At 40.1% G+C, this 18937-nt stretch overlaps 1 protein-coding gene across 2 annotated transcripts; it reads right to left on the bottom strand.

The window, feature by feature from the left end:
- Window positions 1-950: 950 nt before the first annotated feature.
- ptges (prostaglandin E synthase) lies at window positions 951-7787 on the bottom strand. Of its 2 annotated transcripts, XM_061733303.1 has the most exons (4): window positions 7636-7787; window positions 7435-7517; window positions 2131-2427; window positions 951-2008 (listed from the first exon to the last, which is right to left on the bottom strand). In XM_061733303.1, exons 1-3 carry the CDS (start codon window positions 7741-7743, stop codon window positions 2178-2180), a joined length of 441 nt encoding a protein of 146 aa, XP_061589287.1. In that variant the 5' UTR covers window positions 7744-7787; the 3' UTR covers window positions 951-2008; window positions 2131-2177. The 2 variants fall into 2 exon arrangements, with proteins under 2 accessions (XP_061589287.1, XP_061589286.1); XM_061733302.1 differs by having other exon boundaries at window positions 951-2427.
- Between the last annotated feature and the right edge of the window lie 11150 nt (window positions 7788-18937).

Genomic DNA, 18937 nt, shown 5'->3' with positions numbered 1-18937 from the left:
ATTTTGATGTAGCTGCCATGAGATAAAACTATCAAAACAAAGCTTTTATCCCAGTTTCTTGTGTTTTGAGGGAAGCCCTGACTCATACCTTTTTTCACAGCGTTCAGCCTCTGAATAATAGACTGTCTAGTCCAGCATGAACTCACCTCCTGATGCAGAACAAGCAGCCAAGGAAAACAAAGCTTTTTGCACGTACACATACCAAAAAAAAAACTGAACATGCAATTTCAGTTTGATCTGTGAAAGGTTAATAATACACGAAATACTGTGGGAGCTAGGTCACGAACCTTATTTTCTCTAACCCAAGGGCTAAAACTCATTAAGACAACCACTAAGTTGATGCACGCTCTGAATACAGACACACCCCAGTCCCTCCTTGCATGTCAGCTTCATTTCTCTCTTGGATCATGTGTATTGTCAAAGCTAATTCATTCAAAGCAAATTAGTTTTGCAGTCCTCCCATTTTCCAAGTTTTTCATACTTAAAGCTATAATCACAAAAGATTCCAGCTCTAAGTTTAGGCTTAGCCATATTCACTGGTTGGAAATTTGCCCAAAGTCGCATTAGTAGGATCACATGACTACAGAGGTGGAAAATTGTTGCTCCTAGTTACACTGGAGTGAGAAACAACCAAGTCAAAGACAGATGACAGATGAAAGAAAACATTTGACAAAGGCCACCCATTATAATCGTGTTTGGTCTGCACGCATGACCGAGCACTGTGCTGCCTGCAAGTATGTATATGGTTTTTATTACGCCCTCCCAGGGCCCTCGGGGTACGACAGCGAACACAACACAGCCCAAGGTCTTACGTAAGAGGTGCAGGAATGCTGGAAGTTTGCCTCGAACTCCTGGATCTTCCCACTCACACACAAAATGGGGCCCCATCCCCAGAAAAACCAGTCTCTGCACGATTAAGCAAACTCTGCAACCATAATCAAATCTAGACAAGTTTGCTGCAATGTTTTATTGACAAAAAAACAATTGTTACTGTGGAGTGATAAACATGACAAACAAATAATAAATTAACATTAACAAAATCTTTAAAATACATTTTCACAGATCAAATTATAAGAGAACCTGCATGCTGTAGAGACGTTTACACGTCGGTCCTGTCCTCCTTTTTAAAATTGCCTGAGAACCAGTTTCGTTCACACAGGAGCCGCTTCAGACAGAGGGGTATTTAATCCTGCAACACTTCATCAGTCAGCACATCAAGATCCATTAAAAACTCTGTTGAGCGAAGGGTACAAATGATAACACAAAAGATGGAAAACCCACACAGGAAACAGATGAAGCCACGACGAGGATATGAAGCCACGTCGATCAGATTGTGTTTTGTGTAAACAAAAGAGAGGTTAGGGATCAGCATGCAGTGCAGTTCGGCTAGGGAAATATTCCACAGAGGCTGCAGGTCTACAAATGTCAGTCGGTGAGAAAAATTATGTGAAAAAGAGCATCAACCTTCATATTTGCATGTTAAATACACAAGTACAGTCTATGACGTCAGATATCAAGTATCACACTTCAAATATTGTTTAAGTTACTGTCACATTTTGAAAAATATATGAGTTAAAATACTGTCAAAATCTCCCCAAAAACTAGAACTGGTGCATTTGTGTGCTTCTCTCAATGCACTCCAGCTGGGTTCGAACCCCTTCAGCTGATTACTCTGACCTGGGTCACAAACTGTAGTCATCACAGAAGTGTTTGGACAATAGAGCTGGGTATCATCACTGACCTCCCGATACGATACGATTCCGATACACTAGGTCCCAAGTCGATACGATTTCCGATACGATTCGATATCGATATTCTAGTTACAATACCAATTTTTCTTTGGCAATGGAAGGGATTCTCCAAAAAAAAAAATTAAGGGGCATGGTGGCGCAGCTGGTAGTGCAGCCGTCTCACAGCAAGAAGGTCCTGGGTTCAATTCCTGCCAGGGACGCTGTTGGGCGCTGAGTGCGTGTTAAAGTTCCCCCATGACTTCAGCGCCGTGGGAGCACTGGGTGATAAATTCGGGAAAAAAATTGTGATTTAAAAAAAAATTAAATCAACACTTGGATTTATGTATCGATAATCGTTCCTACACATGTATATCGATGATGTATCGATTTTTTAACCCACCCCTATTGGACAACACCTCGTGTTCAGTCTTTCATCCCTCAGATGTTTCAGGCATATACTGCGACCGATATTAGGATCTGCACAGCCATGGAGATGCAGGGCATCTGCGCGACCGAGTAGGCAACGGAGCGGGTGGGCGCCGGCAGAGCAAACAGGTAGGCAGCGCTGTGCAGCAGGCGGCCTAGGAAGAAGACGAGGAAATGGACGCGGGCCACGGTCAGCGAAGGCCCAGTCAGGGAGTAGATGGCGCCCAGGAAGAGGAAAGGGAGGATGTTTTCCAAGTCGTTTAAGTGAGCCCTAAAAGAGAGGGGAGAAAAAGGCACAATATGAAGGAAGCTGTAACTGTCCTGTTTGACAAATGTCACCAAAACTTATCTCTCAGGAAACAGCCAATCACACTGAAGGACCTTAATTTTAATAACTATGGCTTTACTTACGAGGCTTATCCCACATAGTTTGGATGAGTCATTTTACTATTATTGTTATTATTATTATTATCATTATTAACATTGGTCAACATTAACATTATTAACTATGAACTTAAAGAAAAGTTTCTTCCGAAACCGAACAGGAAGTCAGCCATTTTGAATTAATCGTGTAATTTTGGCGCAATTTATGCCATTCCTTCGGCAGGTAATACGGCCCGAACCGCAACGTGCACCCAGGTGTGTTATACATCAAGATGTGCGTCTCCATCCTGCGACGACGTGCATTACTTTTGTCAGTCAAAAGTGTTACCGTGGCGACGCTAGACGCCAAAAAGCGCGCCCCCCCTTCATCTGATTGGTCCATATTTGATAGTTCCCCAAAAGTCACCAAATTTTGCATGCAAGACAGCCCTGGCTATAAATTTGATATTTCATGGTTTTCATTAATGGGTGTGGCAAAATGGCTCAACAGCGCCCCCTACAAAATTTTGTACCTCAAGCCCCACAATACGGTTTGACGTACATGGCCATTTTGAATTAATCGTGTAATTTTGGTGCAATTTATGCCACTTCTTTGGCCGTTAATACGGGCCGAACCGTAACGTGCACCCAGGTGTGTTATAACTCAAAATGTGCGTCTCCATCCTGCAACGATGGGCGTTACTTTTCTCAGTTAAAAGCGTTACCGTGGCGACGATAGACGCCAAAAAGCGCAACCCCCCTTCATCTGATTGGTCCATATTTGATAGTTCCTACTTTCTGCCATAACTTTTGAACGGGTTGTGAGAAAGACTTGTGGGTGGTGTCATCGGACATGGTATTGAGTACTTGACCTTCATTGGCCTGAATTAGCCCCGCCCCTTCTTCTGATCGGTCGATATCTGATAGTTCCTACTTTCTGCCATAACTTTTGAATGGTTTGACATAGAGAGTCATGGCTGGTGTCATCCGCTAAATGTCCAGGCCTGAAGAATCTACATGCAAGTCATACAAGCGCTTCCACTGCAGCACGCCTGAACGTGCACAAGGGTGCGAGGGCCCGTTCATCGCTGCTTGCAGCTCTAATCTCTTTTTGTAATTACTCTCTGGAGTCCATCTCTGCCAAGAGGTCCAATGAAGCTCTGTGAGAAAGCTTCGTCAATGCTGATATAATGCTGTAAAACTATACTCGTTTTCTCACAAAGTCTGGAACAACCTTGTTATCACTACAGCTAAACAAACACATTTCACTGTGAACTACAGTCCTTTGTGCTTCGTTTAAGTAGTTTTCTAATACGGGACCCATGTTGTTAGCCAGTGGTGTGTTTAAGTGTCTACAGCATGCTTTTCCCTGTTTTCTGATTTATATATTAAGAGAGGCAATGATGGCTTCTTACCTCAAAGCTCTAAATTAGTATATACATGAAAGATGTAGGCCCTATTTAGTGCTGCTGTGTTTCAATGCAAAGTAAATTGTGTGTCCGTATGGAGCACAAGTCTTTCCCTGACCCTGCACCCCAACCTGGGACTTGCTGATTGGGCCGGAGCTTCGGGAGCTGCGTGCTGGCCTGCGGTCCCCACCCCTGGTCATCCCGTTGCTGCTTCCACCTGCCTGCTGTGCTGTTGCCGTCCCTGACCCATCAGTCTGGCCCTCGGCAGGAGGGTCCCCCCTTATGAGCCTGGTCCTGCTCAAGGTTTCTTCCCTCCTAAAGGGGAGTTTTTCCTTGCCACTGTTTGGCTTAAGGTTTTTCTCCCACTAGGGGAGTTTTTACCTGCCATTGTTTATGTAATAACTGCTCGGGGGTCATGTTCTGGGTATGGGTCTCTGGAAAGCGTCTAGAGACAACTCTGTTGTATTAGACGCTATATAAATAAAATTGAATTGAATTGAATTGTGTCCAAGTGTTGTGATCTCTTTATTTCAGGATGTGAACTAGTGATGTCATAAGGTTGAAATTGCCTTGATTGGTCAGAATCACTCTACATTCATGAAAAGAACAGCTTCCGGCAATGCGTCATGATGTCACACACTCTGAGAAATGATGATATAGCAATGCATATTTGATTATTTGAGTACAATAAAATGTTGCAGTCTTGAACATTTTTTTTTGAGTATCAAATAAATCCAAAACTGTCATAAATCCAGCTAACTTTCAGCAGTCTTATGCAGCCAGCGCTCTGCTGGAGAGCTAAAGCTGATATTGGCTCTAACGTGAACGGCCGGATTTGATTACTTTTCGTTGTTCAAAACCTAAACTATCTGTCAATGTTTTATTTATTGCTGCATAGTTTGAAGCTATGTCTTCCATCCCTGACCTTCCCCACAAGCAACAGCAGTTGTGTTTATTTATGATGCAGCTCTGCCCCTCAAAGATAAACTTGCAAGACTTCAACTAATCATGAGCAGAGGTGTCAAGTAACGAAGTACAAATACTTTGTTACCTTATTTAAGTAGAAATTTTGGTTATCTATACTTCACTGGAGTAATTATTTTTCAGACAACTTTTACTTTTACTCCTTACATTTTCATGCAATTATCTGTACTTTTTACTCCTTACATTTTAAAAACAGCCTTGTTACTCTATTTCATTCCGGCCTTTAAAAAAAAAACTATCCAGTTAAATTGCCCCATCCGGATAGAGTGAATTTGGTTGTGGTTGTTTCAGATGTTCTTGTCCAGTTTTGTTCTTACATCCGTTCCCTCAGATTCCTGCAACTAAACTTGGATGTACATTCCAATAAAGGTTAGGATAAATGATAACATGCCTCTGAAGTTTGACTTTTTGCACCATTACAATACTTATAGGCAACTAGTCATCATATCCCCTGCTCTCTGAAACACATGTTAATGCCCAATAGTACACATATATGGTTCTTTAATATATTTGCATTATACTAAGATGCATTCATTTTCAATGGCTTTTGTCCTTGATGGCTTTTTTCCCCCTTACATTACATTTACTTTTATACTTTAAGTAGTTTTGAAACCAGTACTTTTTTACTTTTACTTGAGTAAAAAACTTCAGTTGATACTTCAACTTCTACAGGAGTATTTTTAAACTCTAGTATCTATACTTCTACCTGAGTAATGAATGTGAATACCTTTGACACCTCTGATCATAAGACATTTGAACCTCGAGCATTTCAAATGGACAAGAAAACCCTTAAGACAACATCTCCTCACTTAAAGGAAGTCATGCTGCTCAATATAATTTTATATTTATCATTGTAGAGTGATTACAAACAGGAAGTATGATGAGTGATAAGTTAATTCAGAATCACTTTTTTAGATAAGAGAGAATCCGCAGGAAGTGGCCACCTCTAATGTGCCACTGAAAGCAAGTAGAGTGATGCTCAGGTTTTACAAAGGTGGGTTTCTGGGAGTAACTGGTGTGCGTTTCCATTCCCACTGGTTTTCTGGAGAACAAAACCCATCTCTCTGACCCCACCCGGGGGGGTTTCACTCCATTGTTTGTGGCTATTGTTGTTTTTGTGTTTAACTGGACCATATGAGCTGTGTTTCTTTGAGTGACACTTTTATTTTTGCTCTGCTAAAATCAGCAGAATGAACCACCAGCCTTCTGGTTGGAAGACAACCGACACTATCAGTTTATCAAAGAAAAATGAGGTTGTATTTTCATATTCATATAATTTGAAATAAACTGGAGGCTAAGGTCGGTTAGAAACCTTCTGGTTCACTGTCACAAAAGCTTGCTTTCACATCTGAACAACAAAACATGAAGGTAATCTCACAGATGGGACATGAAACTGACCGTAAATGAAATTGGAAGCAATAAACAGAAAACCCCAAACTGGTCCGCTTGCAGCTCAACAATATAAGGCAGACTTCCCGAGGGCAAGCTCTGAAGTCAGCAGGCTGGGGATTGTATAGTAGTATTTCAAAATCTCTGTGACTCATTCACGTTTACAAATCATTTAAGATCGAGAGATGGAATTCTTTCTTTACGTAACTCTTTTATTTCCTGCATCAGCTTGATTCGGTCCAGTTCATTTCCCAGGCAAAATCTGAGAAGTAACTTTCTCTCTCTGGGAACCCCCTCAGACCACAATCAGACTACTTTCCTGCTTACTTCCCAAGCGGTCAGAGCAAACAAAAGTATTATTCTAGGAAACATGCCACGCTATCGGATTTTCCAGAATATGCATGTGAAAAAGAATTGATGGGGCCTGCAGGCTTGAAAAACGAACAGAAACACGTCAAGTCAAGTCAGCATAAGGGAATCTGCAAGGTAGATTTTTAAAACAGAAGGATATGCAATTGTCTCCCAACTGCGATTATTTTTCTGCAAAGTTCGTAGATAGTTCAGCACATGAACATAAGAAAAGCAGAAGTGAATCCTTTACAAGATCTCCCTTTTTTTCCTTTTTTGTTTTTGGTTGACAAAGCAGTTTCAGACAAGTTAAAATTTAGCAATCTGCATATTTAGGCTGCCAACTCTATTGCAAATCAGAGGGGGGGAAATACATTAAAGTATGGAAAAGTTGTATCTGAACTGGAAAATTGCACAAAAAACAAAATGGGAATCACTGCTTGCAGCAACAACCTGATGATTTATATGTGAAATGCACCGGGGGGAAAACAACAACAGAATTGGAGAAGGAATAATACATATATCCTTAGGGAAAATATTAAAGGTGTAATCTGACCAAGTGGTTTGACTCTAGTAAGTACTGTACAGCCTACATGTTTACTTCATACCACTTCTGCAGAAATGTTTGCTTCAGCCTTACAGTTGTAAGAAATCGGCATACTTTAAATACTAGTGAGCAGTTTTCCATGCTGTGATTTAGATATAGGACGCATGCTTGTTTAATGTCCAAAGTCCAAACAAGTGTTTTCAGAAAGTTTTTTTTTTTTTTTTTCTTGCGCTCTTACCTCCGGCATCTCTCCACATAAGGATCTTCTCGGTGAAACTGCAAACCTCCGTGTCTCATCGCGTCCTCGGGGTTGGCAAAAGCCTTTTTAAAACGAGAAGAATTTAAAAAAACGCATTTGTAAAAACCAAACAATTCAGGACTGATTGCAGGTCAAATAAATCCTGCTTGGAAAGACTTCAGTCAATTCATCCAAACGCACCTTTTTACGCAGCCTGACTTGTCCCGTTATGATGGCTATAACGTACATCTTAGTGACGAGAAGAACTGCGTAGAAGACGAAGCAGGAGAAAACCTCGTTCCTGATCATGACTTTGAACCTTCAGCAAGAGCCGTGAAAACCTCCGAAACTGAAGCTGCTGCAAGTGAGAGTGACCCGGGAGGAGGGGGGTGTTTTTGTACCCGCGGTGATTCCTCCACCCACCATGCTGACAGGATGGTTGGACCAGACGGAAATGTTTCATTCATTCATTCAGACTGAAGTGAGAAAATCCCTCCCCTGAGGCCAGTGGCGTCAATTCAGTCGAAGCTAAGGTATGGCAAGGTTACGAGTCACAGAACTTAACTAGAGTATCAATCAACACGTCCAGCAAATATTCATCACAGAGGTCTGATATGTAGCTTATCTGTGTGCAGGGGCACCTCCAAAAATGTTTCATAGGGGGGGCCAGATGGGGCCACTTAAATTCTTGGGGTGGACACCAAAACTAAAAGCCATCATTACAGGAATGTATATACTGTTGTAGTATAAGGGCTCAGAAATACTTAAAAAACGCCTACTGATATACTTAGGTTTATTACGGAAGAGTATTAGGGCCATGCAAGAGAAAAAAATATTTGAGAGGGGAAGATTTTTTTTTTATTGTGCACTTCGAGAAAAAAGTCGAAATTTGAGATTAATGTTGAAATACAATTTCAAGAATAAAGTCGAAATTTCGTGAATAAAGTCGAAATTTCGAGAATAAAGTTGAAATACATTTAGACTTTTTTTCTCGAAATTGTACTTCAACATTAATGTTTACATTTCGACTTTTTTCTCGACATTTCGACTTTTTTCTCGACATTTCGATTTTTTTCTCTAAGTGCATAATGAAAAAAAAATCTTCCTCCTCTAAAATATTATTTTTATTTTTCTCCTGCCAGGCCCTAATACTCTTCCGTAGGGGTGGCCAGTGGGGAGGGCAGCAAATTTGTAGGGGGGGCCGTGGCCACCATTGGCCACCCCCTGGTGGCGCCACTGTCTGTGTGGTTAAGAAAATTGGAACTTTTTCAAATGCAGTCTCGCTCGCTGCAAAAACTCAAAATCTTACCAGGAATATTTGTCTTATTTCTAGTTAAAATGTCTAATTTTTAGTCAAAAAATCTCATTACACTTAAAACAAGATTCATCACCAGAAAAATAACTTGTTATTTTACCATGTTCACCTGTTTCAAGTAAATTTTCACTTGAAATAAGTAGAAAAATCTGCCAGTGGGACAAGATTTATCTTCTCATTACAAGCAAAAAAAATCCTGTTCCACTGGCAGATTTTTCTACTTATTTCAAGTGAAAATCTACTTGAAACAGGTGAAAATGGTTGTTTTTGAGTCTTGTCTTAAATATAATGAGATTTTTCTGACTAAAAATTAGACATTTCAGTTAGAAATAAGACAAATATTCTTGTTAAGATTTTGAGTTTTTGCAGTGTATAATAACTAGTGAAATCAATCATGTTGTTCTGATTTGCATTTGTAGTTATTCTATATGTTTTAAGAAATAGAATAATCAATACAAATAGACACAGAGTAATTCCATAAATGTATTTAAAAAACAAACATTTACATTTTCCCTTGAAGCCGAGGTGTGGCGGCTGCCATACCTTGCCATACCCAATTGACGCCCCTGCTCATTGCCATTGACATGAAGATTACTGCCCCCCTTTTCTTTTTTATAATTTACATGAATGACATACCCACACCCCTCTGCCTGTTTTTCCCCACATGGACACTGAGTGGGACCTACACGTTTTTCGATGTACACGATGAGGCTTTACAGAAAGCTCCTTTTAGCTCAGTTGTATCCCTTATATTATTATTATTCCTATATGTGCCCCACATTGGCTTTCCATTTGGGACCCATAAATGTAAATAATTGATGGATGGGTATAAATGATGGACTGATAGATATAGATAATGAATGGATCACAAATAATTATACAAGTATGACTGGGTTTATTACAAATGAAAGTGCTTTGATTTGACTTCAGATTTAAGACTCATCTCACCATCACTTATTTTAAAAATGCCAGGCCATTCACTAACCCAGTCTTTTTTTTATATCATAAAAATGTCTCAACCCCCCAAATTTGGACAGTTGAGGAAGCCAACTTTCCCTGCTTGTTGAATCATACACTAATAGGTTTGTGTAACCCATCTGGAAAGACACTTACTCACCCCATTGCTCATTCTGACACTGGCTGACGTTCAGAGCAAACGTGGCTCCCCTTCCAGCGGTGAGCCTACTGGGAAAATTATTTCATATCGGCCTGCTGTCAAAATATGGGACGTGTGGTTGGTTGCAAAACAAGGAAATTTCCACAGCAATGTGGAGTTTTTTGTAGCGGTTATCCACTGCTTTATTGCCCAACACCATCCCGTCATCACTGCATGACGAAAGTGTTATGCAAACAATTTCTTATATGCAGCTAAATACCATACAAAAACACAAAAGGGAACTCGTTTTGCTTAAATGGAAATGTATTATTTCCATTTAATGGTAACTTAACTTAACCCATAATCCTCAATAGGAATGAAGGTCTGAATGAATGAAAAAGGGAAAGGATTGAAATCCACTAAGAAGTGATGAAAAATAGCATTATAAATTAAATCCTTGATTCGAAAGCTTACAAAAAATTACAGAAACACTTCCAAGTAAAAGTAGAGCAACTTCTTCTTTGGCAACCTTTGACCATGGAGCTTTCTGACGTGACTTTGTTATGGTTTTTGATTCAACATTGAACCACATGTCCACCATAGAGGGAACATCTAACCATGAGCACCACTGTAACCTGACATGCACCTCCCCAGAAATGTTGCCATGCAATTGAGTTGAAGCTGACCAACTAACATGATCAGCCCGCTTATTAGCAAGGTTTATCCTGCTACGTATTATTCCTCACAACTTAGCAGAGGTGTCAAAAGTATTCACATTCATTACTCAGGTAGAAGTATAGATACTAGACTTTAAAAATACTCCTGTAGAAGTTGAAGTATCATCTCAAGTTTTTTACTCGAGTAAAAGTATTAAAGTGCTGGTTTCAAACTACTTAAAGTATAAAAGTAAAAGTAATGTAAGGGGGAAAAAGCCATTAAGGACAAAAGCCATTGAAAATGAATGCAACTTAGTATAATGCAAATATATTAAAGAAGCATATATGTGTACTATTGAGCATTAACATGTTTCAGAGAGCAGGAGATATGATGACTAGTTGCCTATAAGTATTGTAATGGTGCGAAAAGTCAAACTTCAGAAGCATGTTATAATTTATCCTAACCTTTATTGGAATGTACATCCAAGTTTAGTTGCAGGAATCTGAGGGAACGGATGTAAGAACAAAACTGGACAAGAACATCTGAAACAACCACAACCAAATTCACTCTATCCGGATGGAGCAATTTAACTGGATAGTTTTTTTTTTTAAAGGCCGAAATGAAATAGAGTAACGAGGCTGTTTTTAAAATGTAAGGAGTAAAAAGTACAGATAATTGTGTGAAAATGTAAAGAGTAAAAGTAAAAAGTCGTCTGAAAAATAATTACTCCAGTGAAGTATAGATAACCAAAATTTCTACTTAAGTAAGGTAACAAAGTATTTGTACTTCGTTACTTGACACCTCTGCAACTTAGTCTCTTTCAGCCCAGGTAGAATAAAGACGGTTAAAATGACTGTCGAGTAATATTTATCAGCTCCAACTAACATATTATGTTTTTTTCTGTGTTGCTATCTGAGTCTTATCAAGGCAGCTCAGCAATGCTAGCCACAGCACTACAGGATAAAGCCCATACCGCTACCAAGCGATTGGTGTATAGCACCACCTGCATAGCTGCACTTTGATTGGCTGTCAGTTAACGCTGAAAAAGTAGATTTTTTCTCAAATTCTTACAGGAACACTGTTTCTAATGCAATGTTGGCAAGTGATCAGATCAGGTCTGCGTGTCCTGCCTGGGATTTCTTAATGCATGCGGTTGTCGTGATAAAAGAATAAATAAATACAAATAAAAAGCAAAAGATGGTGAACTATTTTGGCTACTGTCATGAATGGTTATGTAGGGGTGCAGTTGTTTTTCACCAGTAAGAAAGTGCCAGAAACTGAGGATTTTTCTGTGTACGTCTTTATTTCAGGCGGTTGTCTCCGCCGCTACGTCAGCACAGTGGGTGCATGGTCCAGAGAGGTTAGCTTTCACCTAACGGACAGAACAGTTTCATCACTCTGACAGACATAGCTGTTTGTCCTGCATTGCAAATTAGATCCTATTTGAGCAACTAGACTGTCCAGACTGAGACATATCTGAGCAAATCCGATTGGAACCGCATTTTAAAATGGCTTCCATGTGTGTTTTGAACCCTATTAGGCACAAAAAAACAAAACAAAATAGTTTTTGTCCGTTCAAACCATCAACAAACCTTTCCAGATACAATCTAGTTATGCAAAAAAAAATCAAATTTGAGCCAGCGGTGTGAATGCAGCCATGTTTCTGTCCATATTTGCAGCGCAGCACCTCAGGGTCAAACGTCACCCGTCAGTGCCTCGCGGCTGCCAGTCCAGCGTTGGCGAACTGCCTGAACTGGTGTCGTCACAGCAGTCCTCAGCATCAGAGAAGGAGGACATGTAGTGGAGGCCCGTGACCCTGTGGTAGCCTCCCTGGAGCATCTGTGGGTAGGTGGCGAGCTCCATGGCCCGGCGGCCCGTCCTCCTCGCCCTCACGGTCCACATGTCAACCCACTGAGAACACATCACACAGCCCATGGTGTGTACACACAGACCATACAGGTATGCACAAATGTACACACAAACACTGGCGTCTTTACGTCCTTACTCAAGAAGGAACAGAAACATCTAGAAGCAAGAAAAGCCACGATTTTTAAACAAATCTTTCAACAAAAAAAACAACATATTTCTAATATAATGTGAGTTAAATTGAATGTCATGTTTTCAAGTCATTGCATTTAATATTTTATTCAATTGTATACGTTAAATAAATATCAACTAAATTCAAAAAAAATTCCTTGATATGTTTACAAAATCATATTTGTGAAACACAAGTTTCTTTGGAAGCTGTGTAGAAAAGTATTGCAAACAAAAATGTATGAAAAATGGAAGCTGTGGTGCACCAGAAAGTTCCTCAAAACAAGGAGATCTCAACTTTGAACCTTGTCTTCATTAATCAAAAAAAAAAGCCACACAGTTGCAGACTCAAAGGGTACCAAGAGGTTAATAAAAAAGTCGTTTAAGGTGTCCATCTCTCACGGCTGTCGGCGATGGTATGCAAATATTTACACAGGCTGCCTTTTGCAAAAAGAAGAAAAAAAGCTTCTGAGAGATGAGTGGATTCAGGCGGTTGCGGCCTGTCCAGCCGGTCTGCTTTCAGAAGAACCAAGTGCCTCGCTCTCCTCACACCACCGTTCTTGGCTTTTACGTAAATCACAGCAGCATCTGGTCTCACTGCAATATATACGAGTGAATTCTGTCCCGTGTCATGTCGGGCATCTTCTCTCGAGCTTGAAGGAGCACAGTTGTTATCAGAGAATTAAAAGATGCCTGAGGACAGAAAATTGGAGAGAAGCTGATAAGTACAGTGTAGATTCACTCCTTAAGGCAAGTTTAAGGGAATAACTTGACGCTTGTGCAAATCATAAGACAAAAGTGCTTAGAAAATAAAATAATTCAATATTAAATCAACATGAAATTACAAATCAATGGAATAATTAAGATATACTTATGTAACATGTAACATCTGTTCTTCTGACAGCCAACAAGCAATCAGCACTGTCTTTTTATCGTTTCATTGTTCTCGCCTGATATCATTTTTCCATTGCACAACAATTTGCACCCTCATCTGTCCTTTTTTTTCACGTTTTTTTATAATGCTACAGATATACTCACTGAGTGACGGGTTTGGACGTCTCTTTGAAGCCCATCTATGTAGCAACTACCACTTGTAACCACATGGGAGCGTCTAGATTTACTGTGCTGACAAAACAGCGGCCGTACTAATGAGTAGGGATGGTCCGGCATGTGATTCAAAAACCTGATTTTGGTCTCTTCATACTTAGATTTTACATCCGTGAAACATCTACGGAAAGGTCATTTTTACATATCTCATCGGGTAAGATTATATACAGCTGCGAACATATGCATAATTAGGGGTGTGGTCTTTTTATTGATGGCTGGTCGTAGCCAACGGCTGTCTTCCCGTTGGTAACTTTTTTTAACTGTGAATAAAGACATAGGGTCCGATTTACTAAAGGTTTGCGTTTGTAAAAACGTGTGCAAACTTGACAGCACCCGCAAACCAAAGTGCCAGCTGATCTACTAACAGCGTGCAAAGAGGACTGCGTTTCTCAAATGCGCAAAATAGCACACGCAATTCATTTAGTACTTTTGCCCTGATGAATAATCAATATGGGGCGTACCCACCAGAAATCGCTAAATACTGGGAGGGGAAGATGCAAATTGGTCCATTTACCGCGCGCAATGAGATTTACCAAGCCTGAAAGTAATTGCGTGGATTGTGATTGCGTCTGTATTAAATACGTTCGAAAGGAAGGTGCTAATCTCCACATGCAAAAGGAGAAATATTTTATTTGAATGTTAAATCGAGTATTATTCAGCAAAAGGTTGCCACAGGAGGCACATTCATTTTTTTATTTGTGATAATAAATAAATCACGTGTTTTCATGGAGAAAAAAGTGTTTCTTATTGTGCGCCTATACTTGTTCTGCAGTTGTCATACCCCGGTGTTGTGCTGTATTCAGCACACCTGCCGTGAAAAGCACCCCCTCGTCTGACAAAAATGATATTCTCATTCCGTGTCATGTTGTTTAGCGTCCAGTTTTGTGTTAATGATTCATGTTTAAATGCGCTCATGGATTCCACAATAGTCATACTTTCCCACAATCACATAACAAAAATCGGGTAAATGGTTATTGATGTCATTAATTAATAGCCTGCTTACTGTGTTGTCTTCCATAATATTTGCAAATATATATAATATAAACTCCTTAGTATGTGTTTGTGTGAGTGTATATATAAATATATTGAAGTGTCAGTGTGTTGTTTTTTTTCTTGGTCTACTTATCATTGAATATACAAGGGGGTGCTTTTCACGGCAGGGGTGCTGAATACGGCACAACAATTTGCCTCTTCCACTAATATCTCTATAACTCCAACTCGTCAAATTTCATTTTGCGCTTGCGACTATATCCTGCTTTCCATCCACTCTCCATGGCGCAAAGTTTGCGCCGCAAACCGTAAGACACGCAACACCTCATTTAAATACTGAGGTTTGCACCTGTTATCAATTGCGCACGCAATCTTAGTTGATCACCCGCAAAACACACAACAACAGCACGCGCAAACTTTTTCAGTGCACACGCACTAGTACTCTTTATTTAGGATCTTAGTAAATCGGGCCCATAATGTAGTACAGTCACAAACTTTAAAGGTATGGTAATATGGCTTTCTGTGCTGTTAGCTGTACCAGGGGACCGCTGCGGCCAGTGCTGCAAGTGACCGTTTACCGGTTTTTACCTGAACCGAACGAGCCTCGTCCGCACTCACGAGGCGGATGGCCTTGACCCGTGAGCAGCGGGCCGATTGACCGCAGTTCTCAACACAGCTCCGCTAGTCCACTATGGCATTGGTTTTGTATTTTTGTTTCAGTTTGGACAGTTTCAGACAGATTTAATGAGGACAAATATACAGTAAAGGTAACATTATGTAGCATCATAGATTCACAAAACCAAAGCTAATCTAAGCAAAAGTGGGTGAAGTCCCACAGTATTTGTCATATAAGGGACAAGAGACCGCCAGAGCTAGATGCCATCCCCTAAAAGTAATCGAATGTTCCTTCAAATGAAATTAAAGCTTATGTTTTAACAGGAAAAAAACACCTTTCTGCTGGTTTTCAGAGCCATGCTGTTGAGCAGAATGTGGCTTGTTATCATCATGCCAAAATAAGAGATATTGTAAGAGATATTGTGTGGTTGGCAGCATCTTGGTTTCAAAGCCGGTGGAATATCGGTGAGCCTTTGATTGGTGGCTCTAAAGTGAGTCGACCGTGCCATGCGCACAAATAAACCCTCGTGCATTTGTGTATGCCATAATAGACGGCTGCTTTTGAACTCCGGGGCAATAACAGTCCGCAGGGTTCCTCTCTTCTTTATTCAACTAAACCAGTAAGAGCCATAAAAAAACGTACTTTTTTTTAGTTTTTAAGTTATAAGACCAGAGGTGTCAAAAGTATTCACATTCATTACTCAGGTAGAAGTATAGATACTAGAGTTTAAAAATATAATAATAATAGTTGAAGTATCAACTCAAGTTTTTTACTCAAGTAAAAGTATAAAAGTACTGGTTTCAAAACTACTTAAAGTATAAAAGTAAAAGTAATGTAAGGTGGAAAAAAGCCATTAAGGACAAAAGCCATTGGAAATGAATGTATCTTAGTATAATGTAAATATATTAAAGAAGCATATATGTGTACTATTGAGCATTAACATGTGTTTCAGAGAGCAGGAGATATGATGACTAGTTGCCTATAAGTATTGTAATGGTGCAAAAAGTCAAACTTCAGAGGCATGTTATCATTTATCCTAACCTTTATTGGAATGTACATCCAAGTTTAGTTGCAGGAATCTGAGGGAACGGATGTAAGAACAAAACTGGACAAGAACATCTGAAACAACCACAACCAAATTCACTCTATCCGGATGGCGAAATTTAATTGGATAGTTTTTTTTAAAGGCCGAAATGAAATAGAGTAACGAGGCTGTTTTTAAAATGTAAGGAGTAAAACGTACAGATAATTGCGTGAAAATGTAAGGAGTAAAAGTAAAAAGTCGTCTGAAAAATAATTACTCCAGTGAAGTATAGATAACCAAAATTTCTACTTAAGTAAGGTAACAAAGTATTTGTACTTTGTTACTTGACACCTCTGTATAAGACTAAGTGTCTTCAAGACCTGAGGGAGAGTAAACATGTAAAACATCCAAGCTGGTGAAAGACGGTTCACAGCCCAGCTCAAAAGATGCAAAGATTTATAGATAAAGTGACATCCAAAGTCACGTATTACTAATTTCTGACTCAGTACTACAGCACAGCCAAAAAGGGGAGCAACCACTCAAGCGCTCATAAACAGAAACATTAAAAATGTATGTGTAAAGCAGGCTTGTTGTAACAGCTGTAACAATGAAGAGATCACCTCCCTGGGACCGATTTATTTAACATACACACAGAAGACGAGTCTGTGGATGCTCAGTCCTCAGTGCCTCATGCCTATGAGCATTTCCAGAATAGTTGCAGTTGTAAACACAGGATCTGTGTAAAGATTAGGAGACATTTCCACGTATCCAATATCAAAGTCAGCTTTCCCTCTGAGATCTATGCTGCCTGACTTCATGATCTATAGCTGGTGCTCAGAGAGCCACAGGCAGGGGTGAAGACGACTGATGAGGACAGAGAGGACGAGCAGGGTGCTGATTCATGCCACACCCAGCCCATCCCAGTGAACGGACGCAGCAGGAGCCGCTGCTCTGCTGTTCCTCAAATGACACTTTTTGTTGTGTGTTTTTTTTTTTAAATCACTGCCTATTTAAAATGGGATATTTATTAATTTGTCAATATGTCTGGTGATTTATGAAGTGCATCATGCACGGCTTCATTACCCATCTTTAATGTAATCATCCTGTCAGAAATATTTAAGTGTCAAAGCAATGTGTGTGTGTGTGTGTGTGTGTGTGTGTGCGTTCAGTCTGAGACAACACACATTGCAGAAAACATGCAAGAGTGACAAATACTGTGACAGGCATGGTTTTTCTTACCTGAAGGCAGCATGCTGGTCATCTTTTCTGCACGCACGCTCTTTATGTGCATCCCATCGTCTCAGCACTCCACTATGTTTCCCTCTCGGTCGAAGGATGACTCCGTCTGGCTTCTTTACAGCTCAGCATGCACGTGGGGCTATAGATGACATCACAGCTCCTGACTTAAGAGCTGCCATCTCTCTAAGATTTAAACAAGTCCTCCTTTTCTTTTGTCTTTCAGACTTCATACAAATTCACAGCAAATGGCATAACAATAATAAAAGAGAGAATAATCAACTGGGATTGCACTGTGTATTGGATTGAAAGGAAGAGTTCAGAGATTTTTAATGATGTTCCATTTGCAGCGCTTGCAAGAGAGTTTAAAATCCTGTAGGCGCTAATTCTAACTGAGTTAGGTGAATTTAAAGTCTAAACTAAAGCTTGATTTAACGCATTTCCCCACAAGAATATTGAAATATCATTAAAAGAGAATCTTCGAGGCCTTAATCATCAATCAACTGACAAATGATCCACAGTGAGCCAATAAGCTGCAGATAGGAAGTGGATGTTGCTAATGTATATGTCATCCATTTTTGAGCACAGTTGTTCCTAAGCCTCAAGCATTTGGCTGCCGCAGACTTCCACTTTGAACGATCTATATCTAGCATACTTATGTGAGTGAATGCACAAATTAAATCTCAGTGTTTCGGGAGAAGCGGCTGCTTTTCAAAGGAGGAATTTTGGCTCCAGCTCTTACAGAGCTTCAATTAAGTCGGCTGAGGGTGATTTCTTTTTAACAAGCTTGTTGACCTTCCCCTTTCACTTTGCAAAGGTTCTCCCCAGCCTTTTCCACCAGTAAATGTTGTACCGAACCAATCACAATGAGGCAGAGGCTGGCTTTTTTTGTGGCGACTCAAATGGGGTGTCTAAGAGCCATCAATCAAAACGATCACGATGGCGCAGAATTACTAAAAACACCTTTAATCAAGACGTTTTTAATGCAAAACTTGCAACAGTCATTCACCGGTGTTCCTACTTCACCGCACGTCATTTCAGATGTCCTTTATAAATACTAGCCTGGTTGTTGCTATGCCTACTTCACACGTTCCACTTCTCTGATTGGTTGTATTTCTATTCGCTGGCGTCCAGAGGCAGTTTATTCTGCATACGTCGGTGCTGCCCGCTAGACATCAAAGTCAAATCCAGAGGAATCTAATTCTTTGTATCGAGGAGGAACATTATTAGGATAGAAGTCCAGGCTAACTTATAACCTTTCTGTAATCTAAATGGACCCAGAGCTGTTGGTGGATGCGATCACCTGACAAACGGATAGACGGCCATTTCCTCACAGTACAATCAACATCTTTTTGGCCTGATAAACCTCACAATGACTTTCATCAGGAACTGGTTTGAGGAAATTCCTTTGACTTCCATTCTTGTGAA

The sequence above is a fragment of the Cololabis saira genome, chromosome 11 (assembly GCF_033807715.1).
Source record: "Cololabis saira isolate AMF1-May2022 chromosome 11, fColSai1.1, whole genome shotgun sequence".
NCBI classification, from domain to species: Eukaryota; Metazoa; Chordata; class Actinopteri; order Beloniformes; family Belonidae; genus Cololabis; species Cololabis saira.
This window is presented reverse-complemented; position numbering and strand designations above follow the sequence as displayed.

Bases quoted from the DNA above. Each gene is read 5' to 3' on its own strand.
- ptges (XM_061733302.1), bottom strand. From the start codon at position 7,743: ATGATCAGGAACGAGGTTTTCTCCTGCTTCGTCTTCTACGCAGTTCTT. The intron at 7,518-7,635 runs GTGCGTTTGGAT...CGTTTTAAAAAG, and splicing joins AAGTCAGGCTGCGTAAAAAG to GCTTTTGCCAACCCCGAGGA. The intron at 2,428-7,434 runs GTAAGAGCGCAA...CCTCTCTTTTAG, and splicing joins TATGTGGAGAGATGCCGGAG to GGCTCACTTAAACGACTTGG.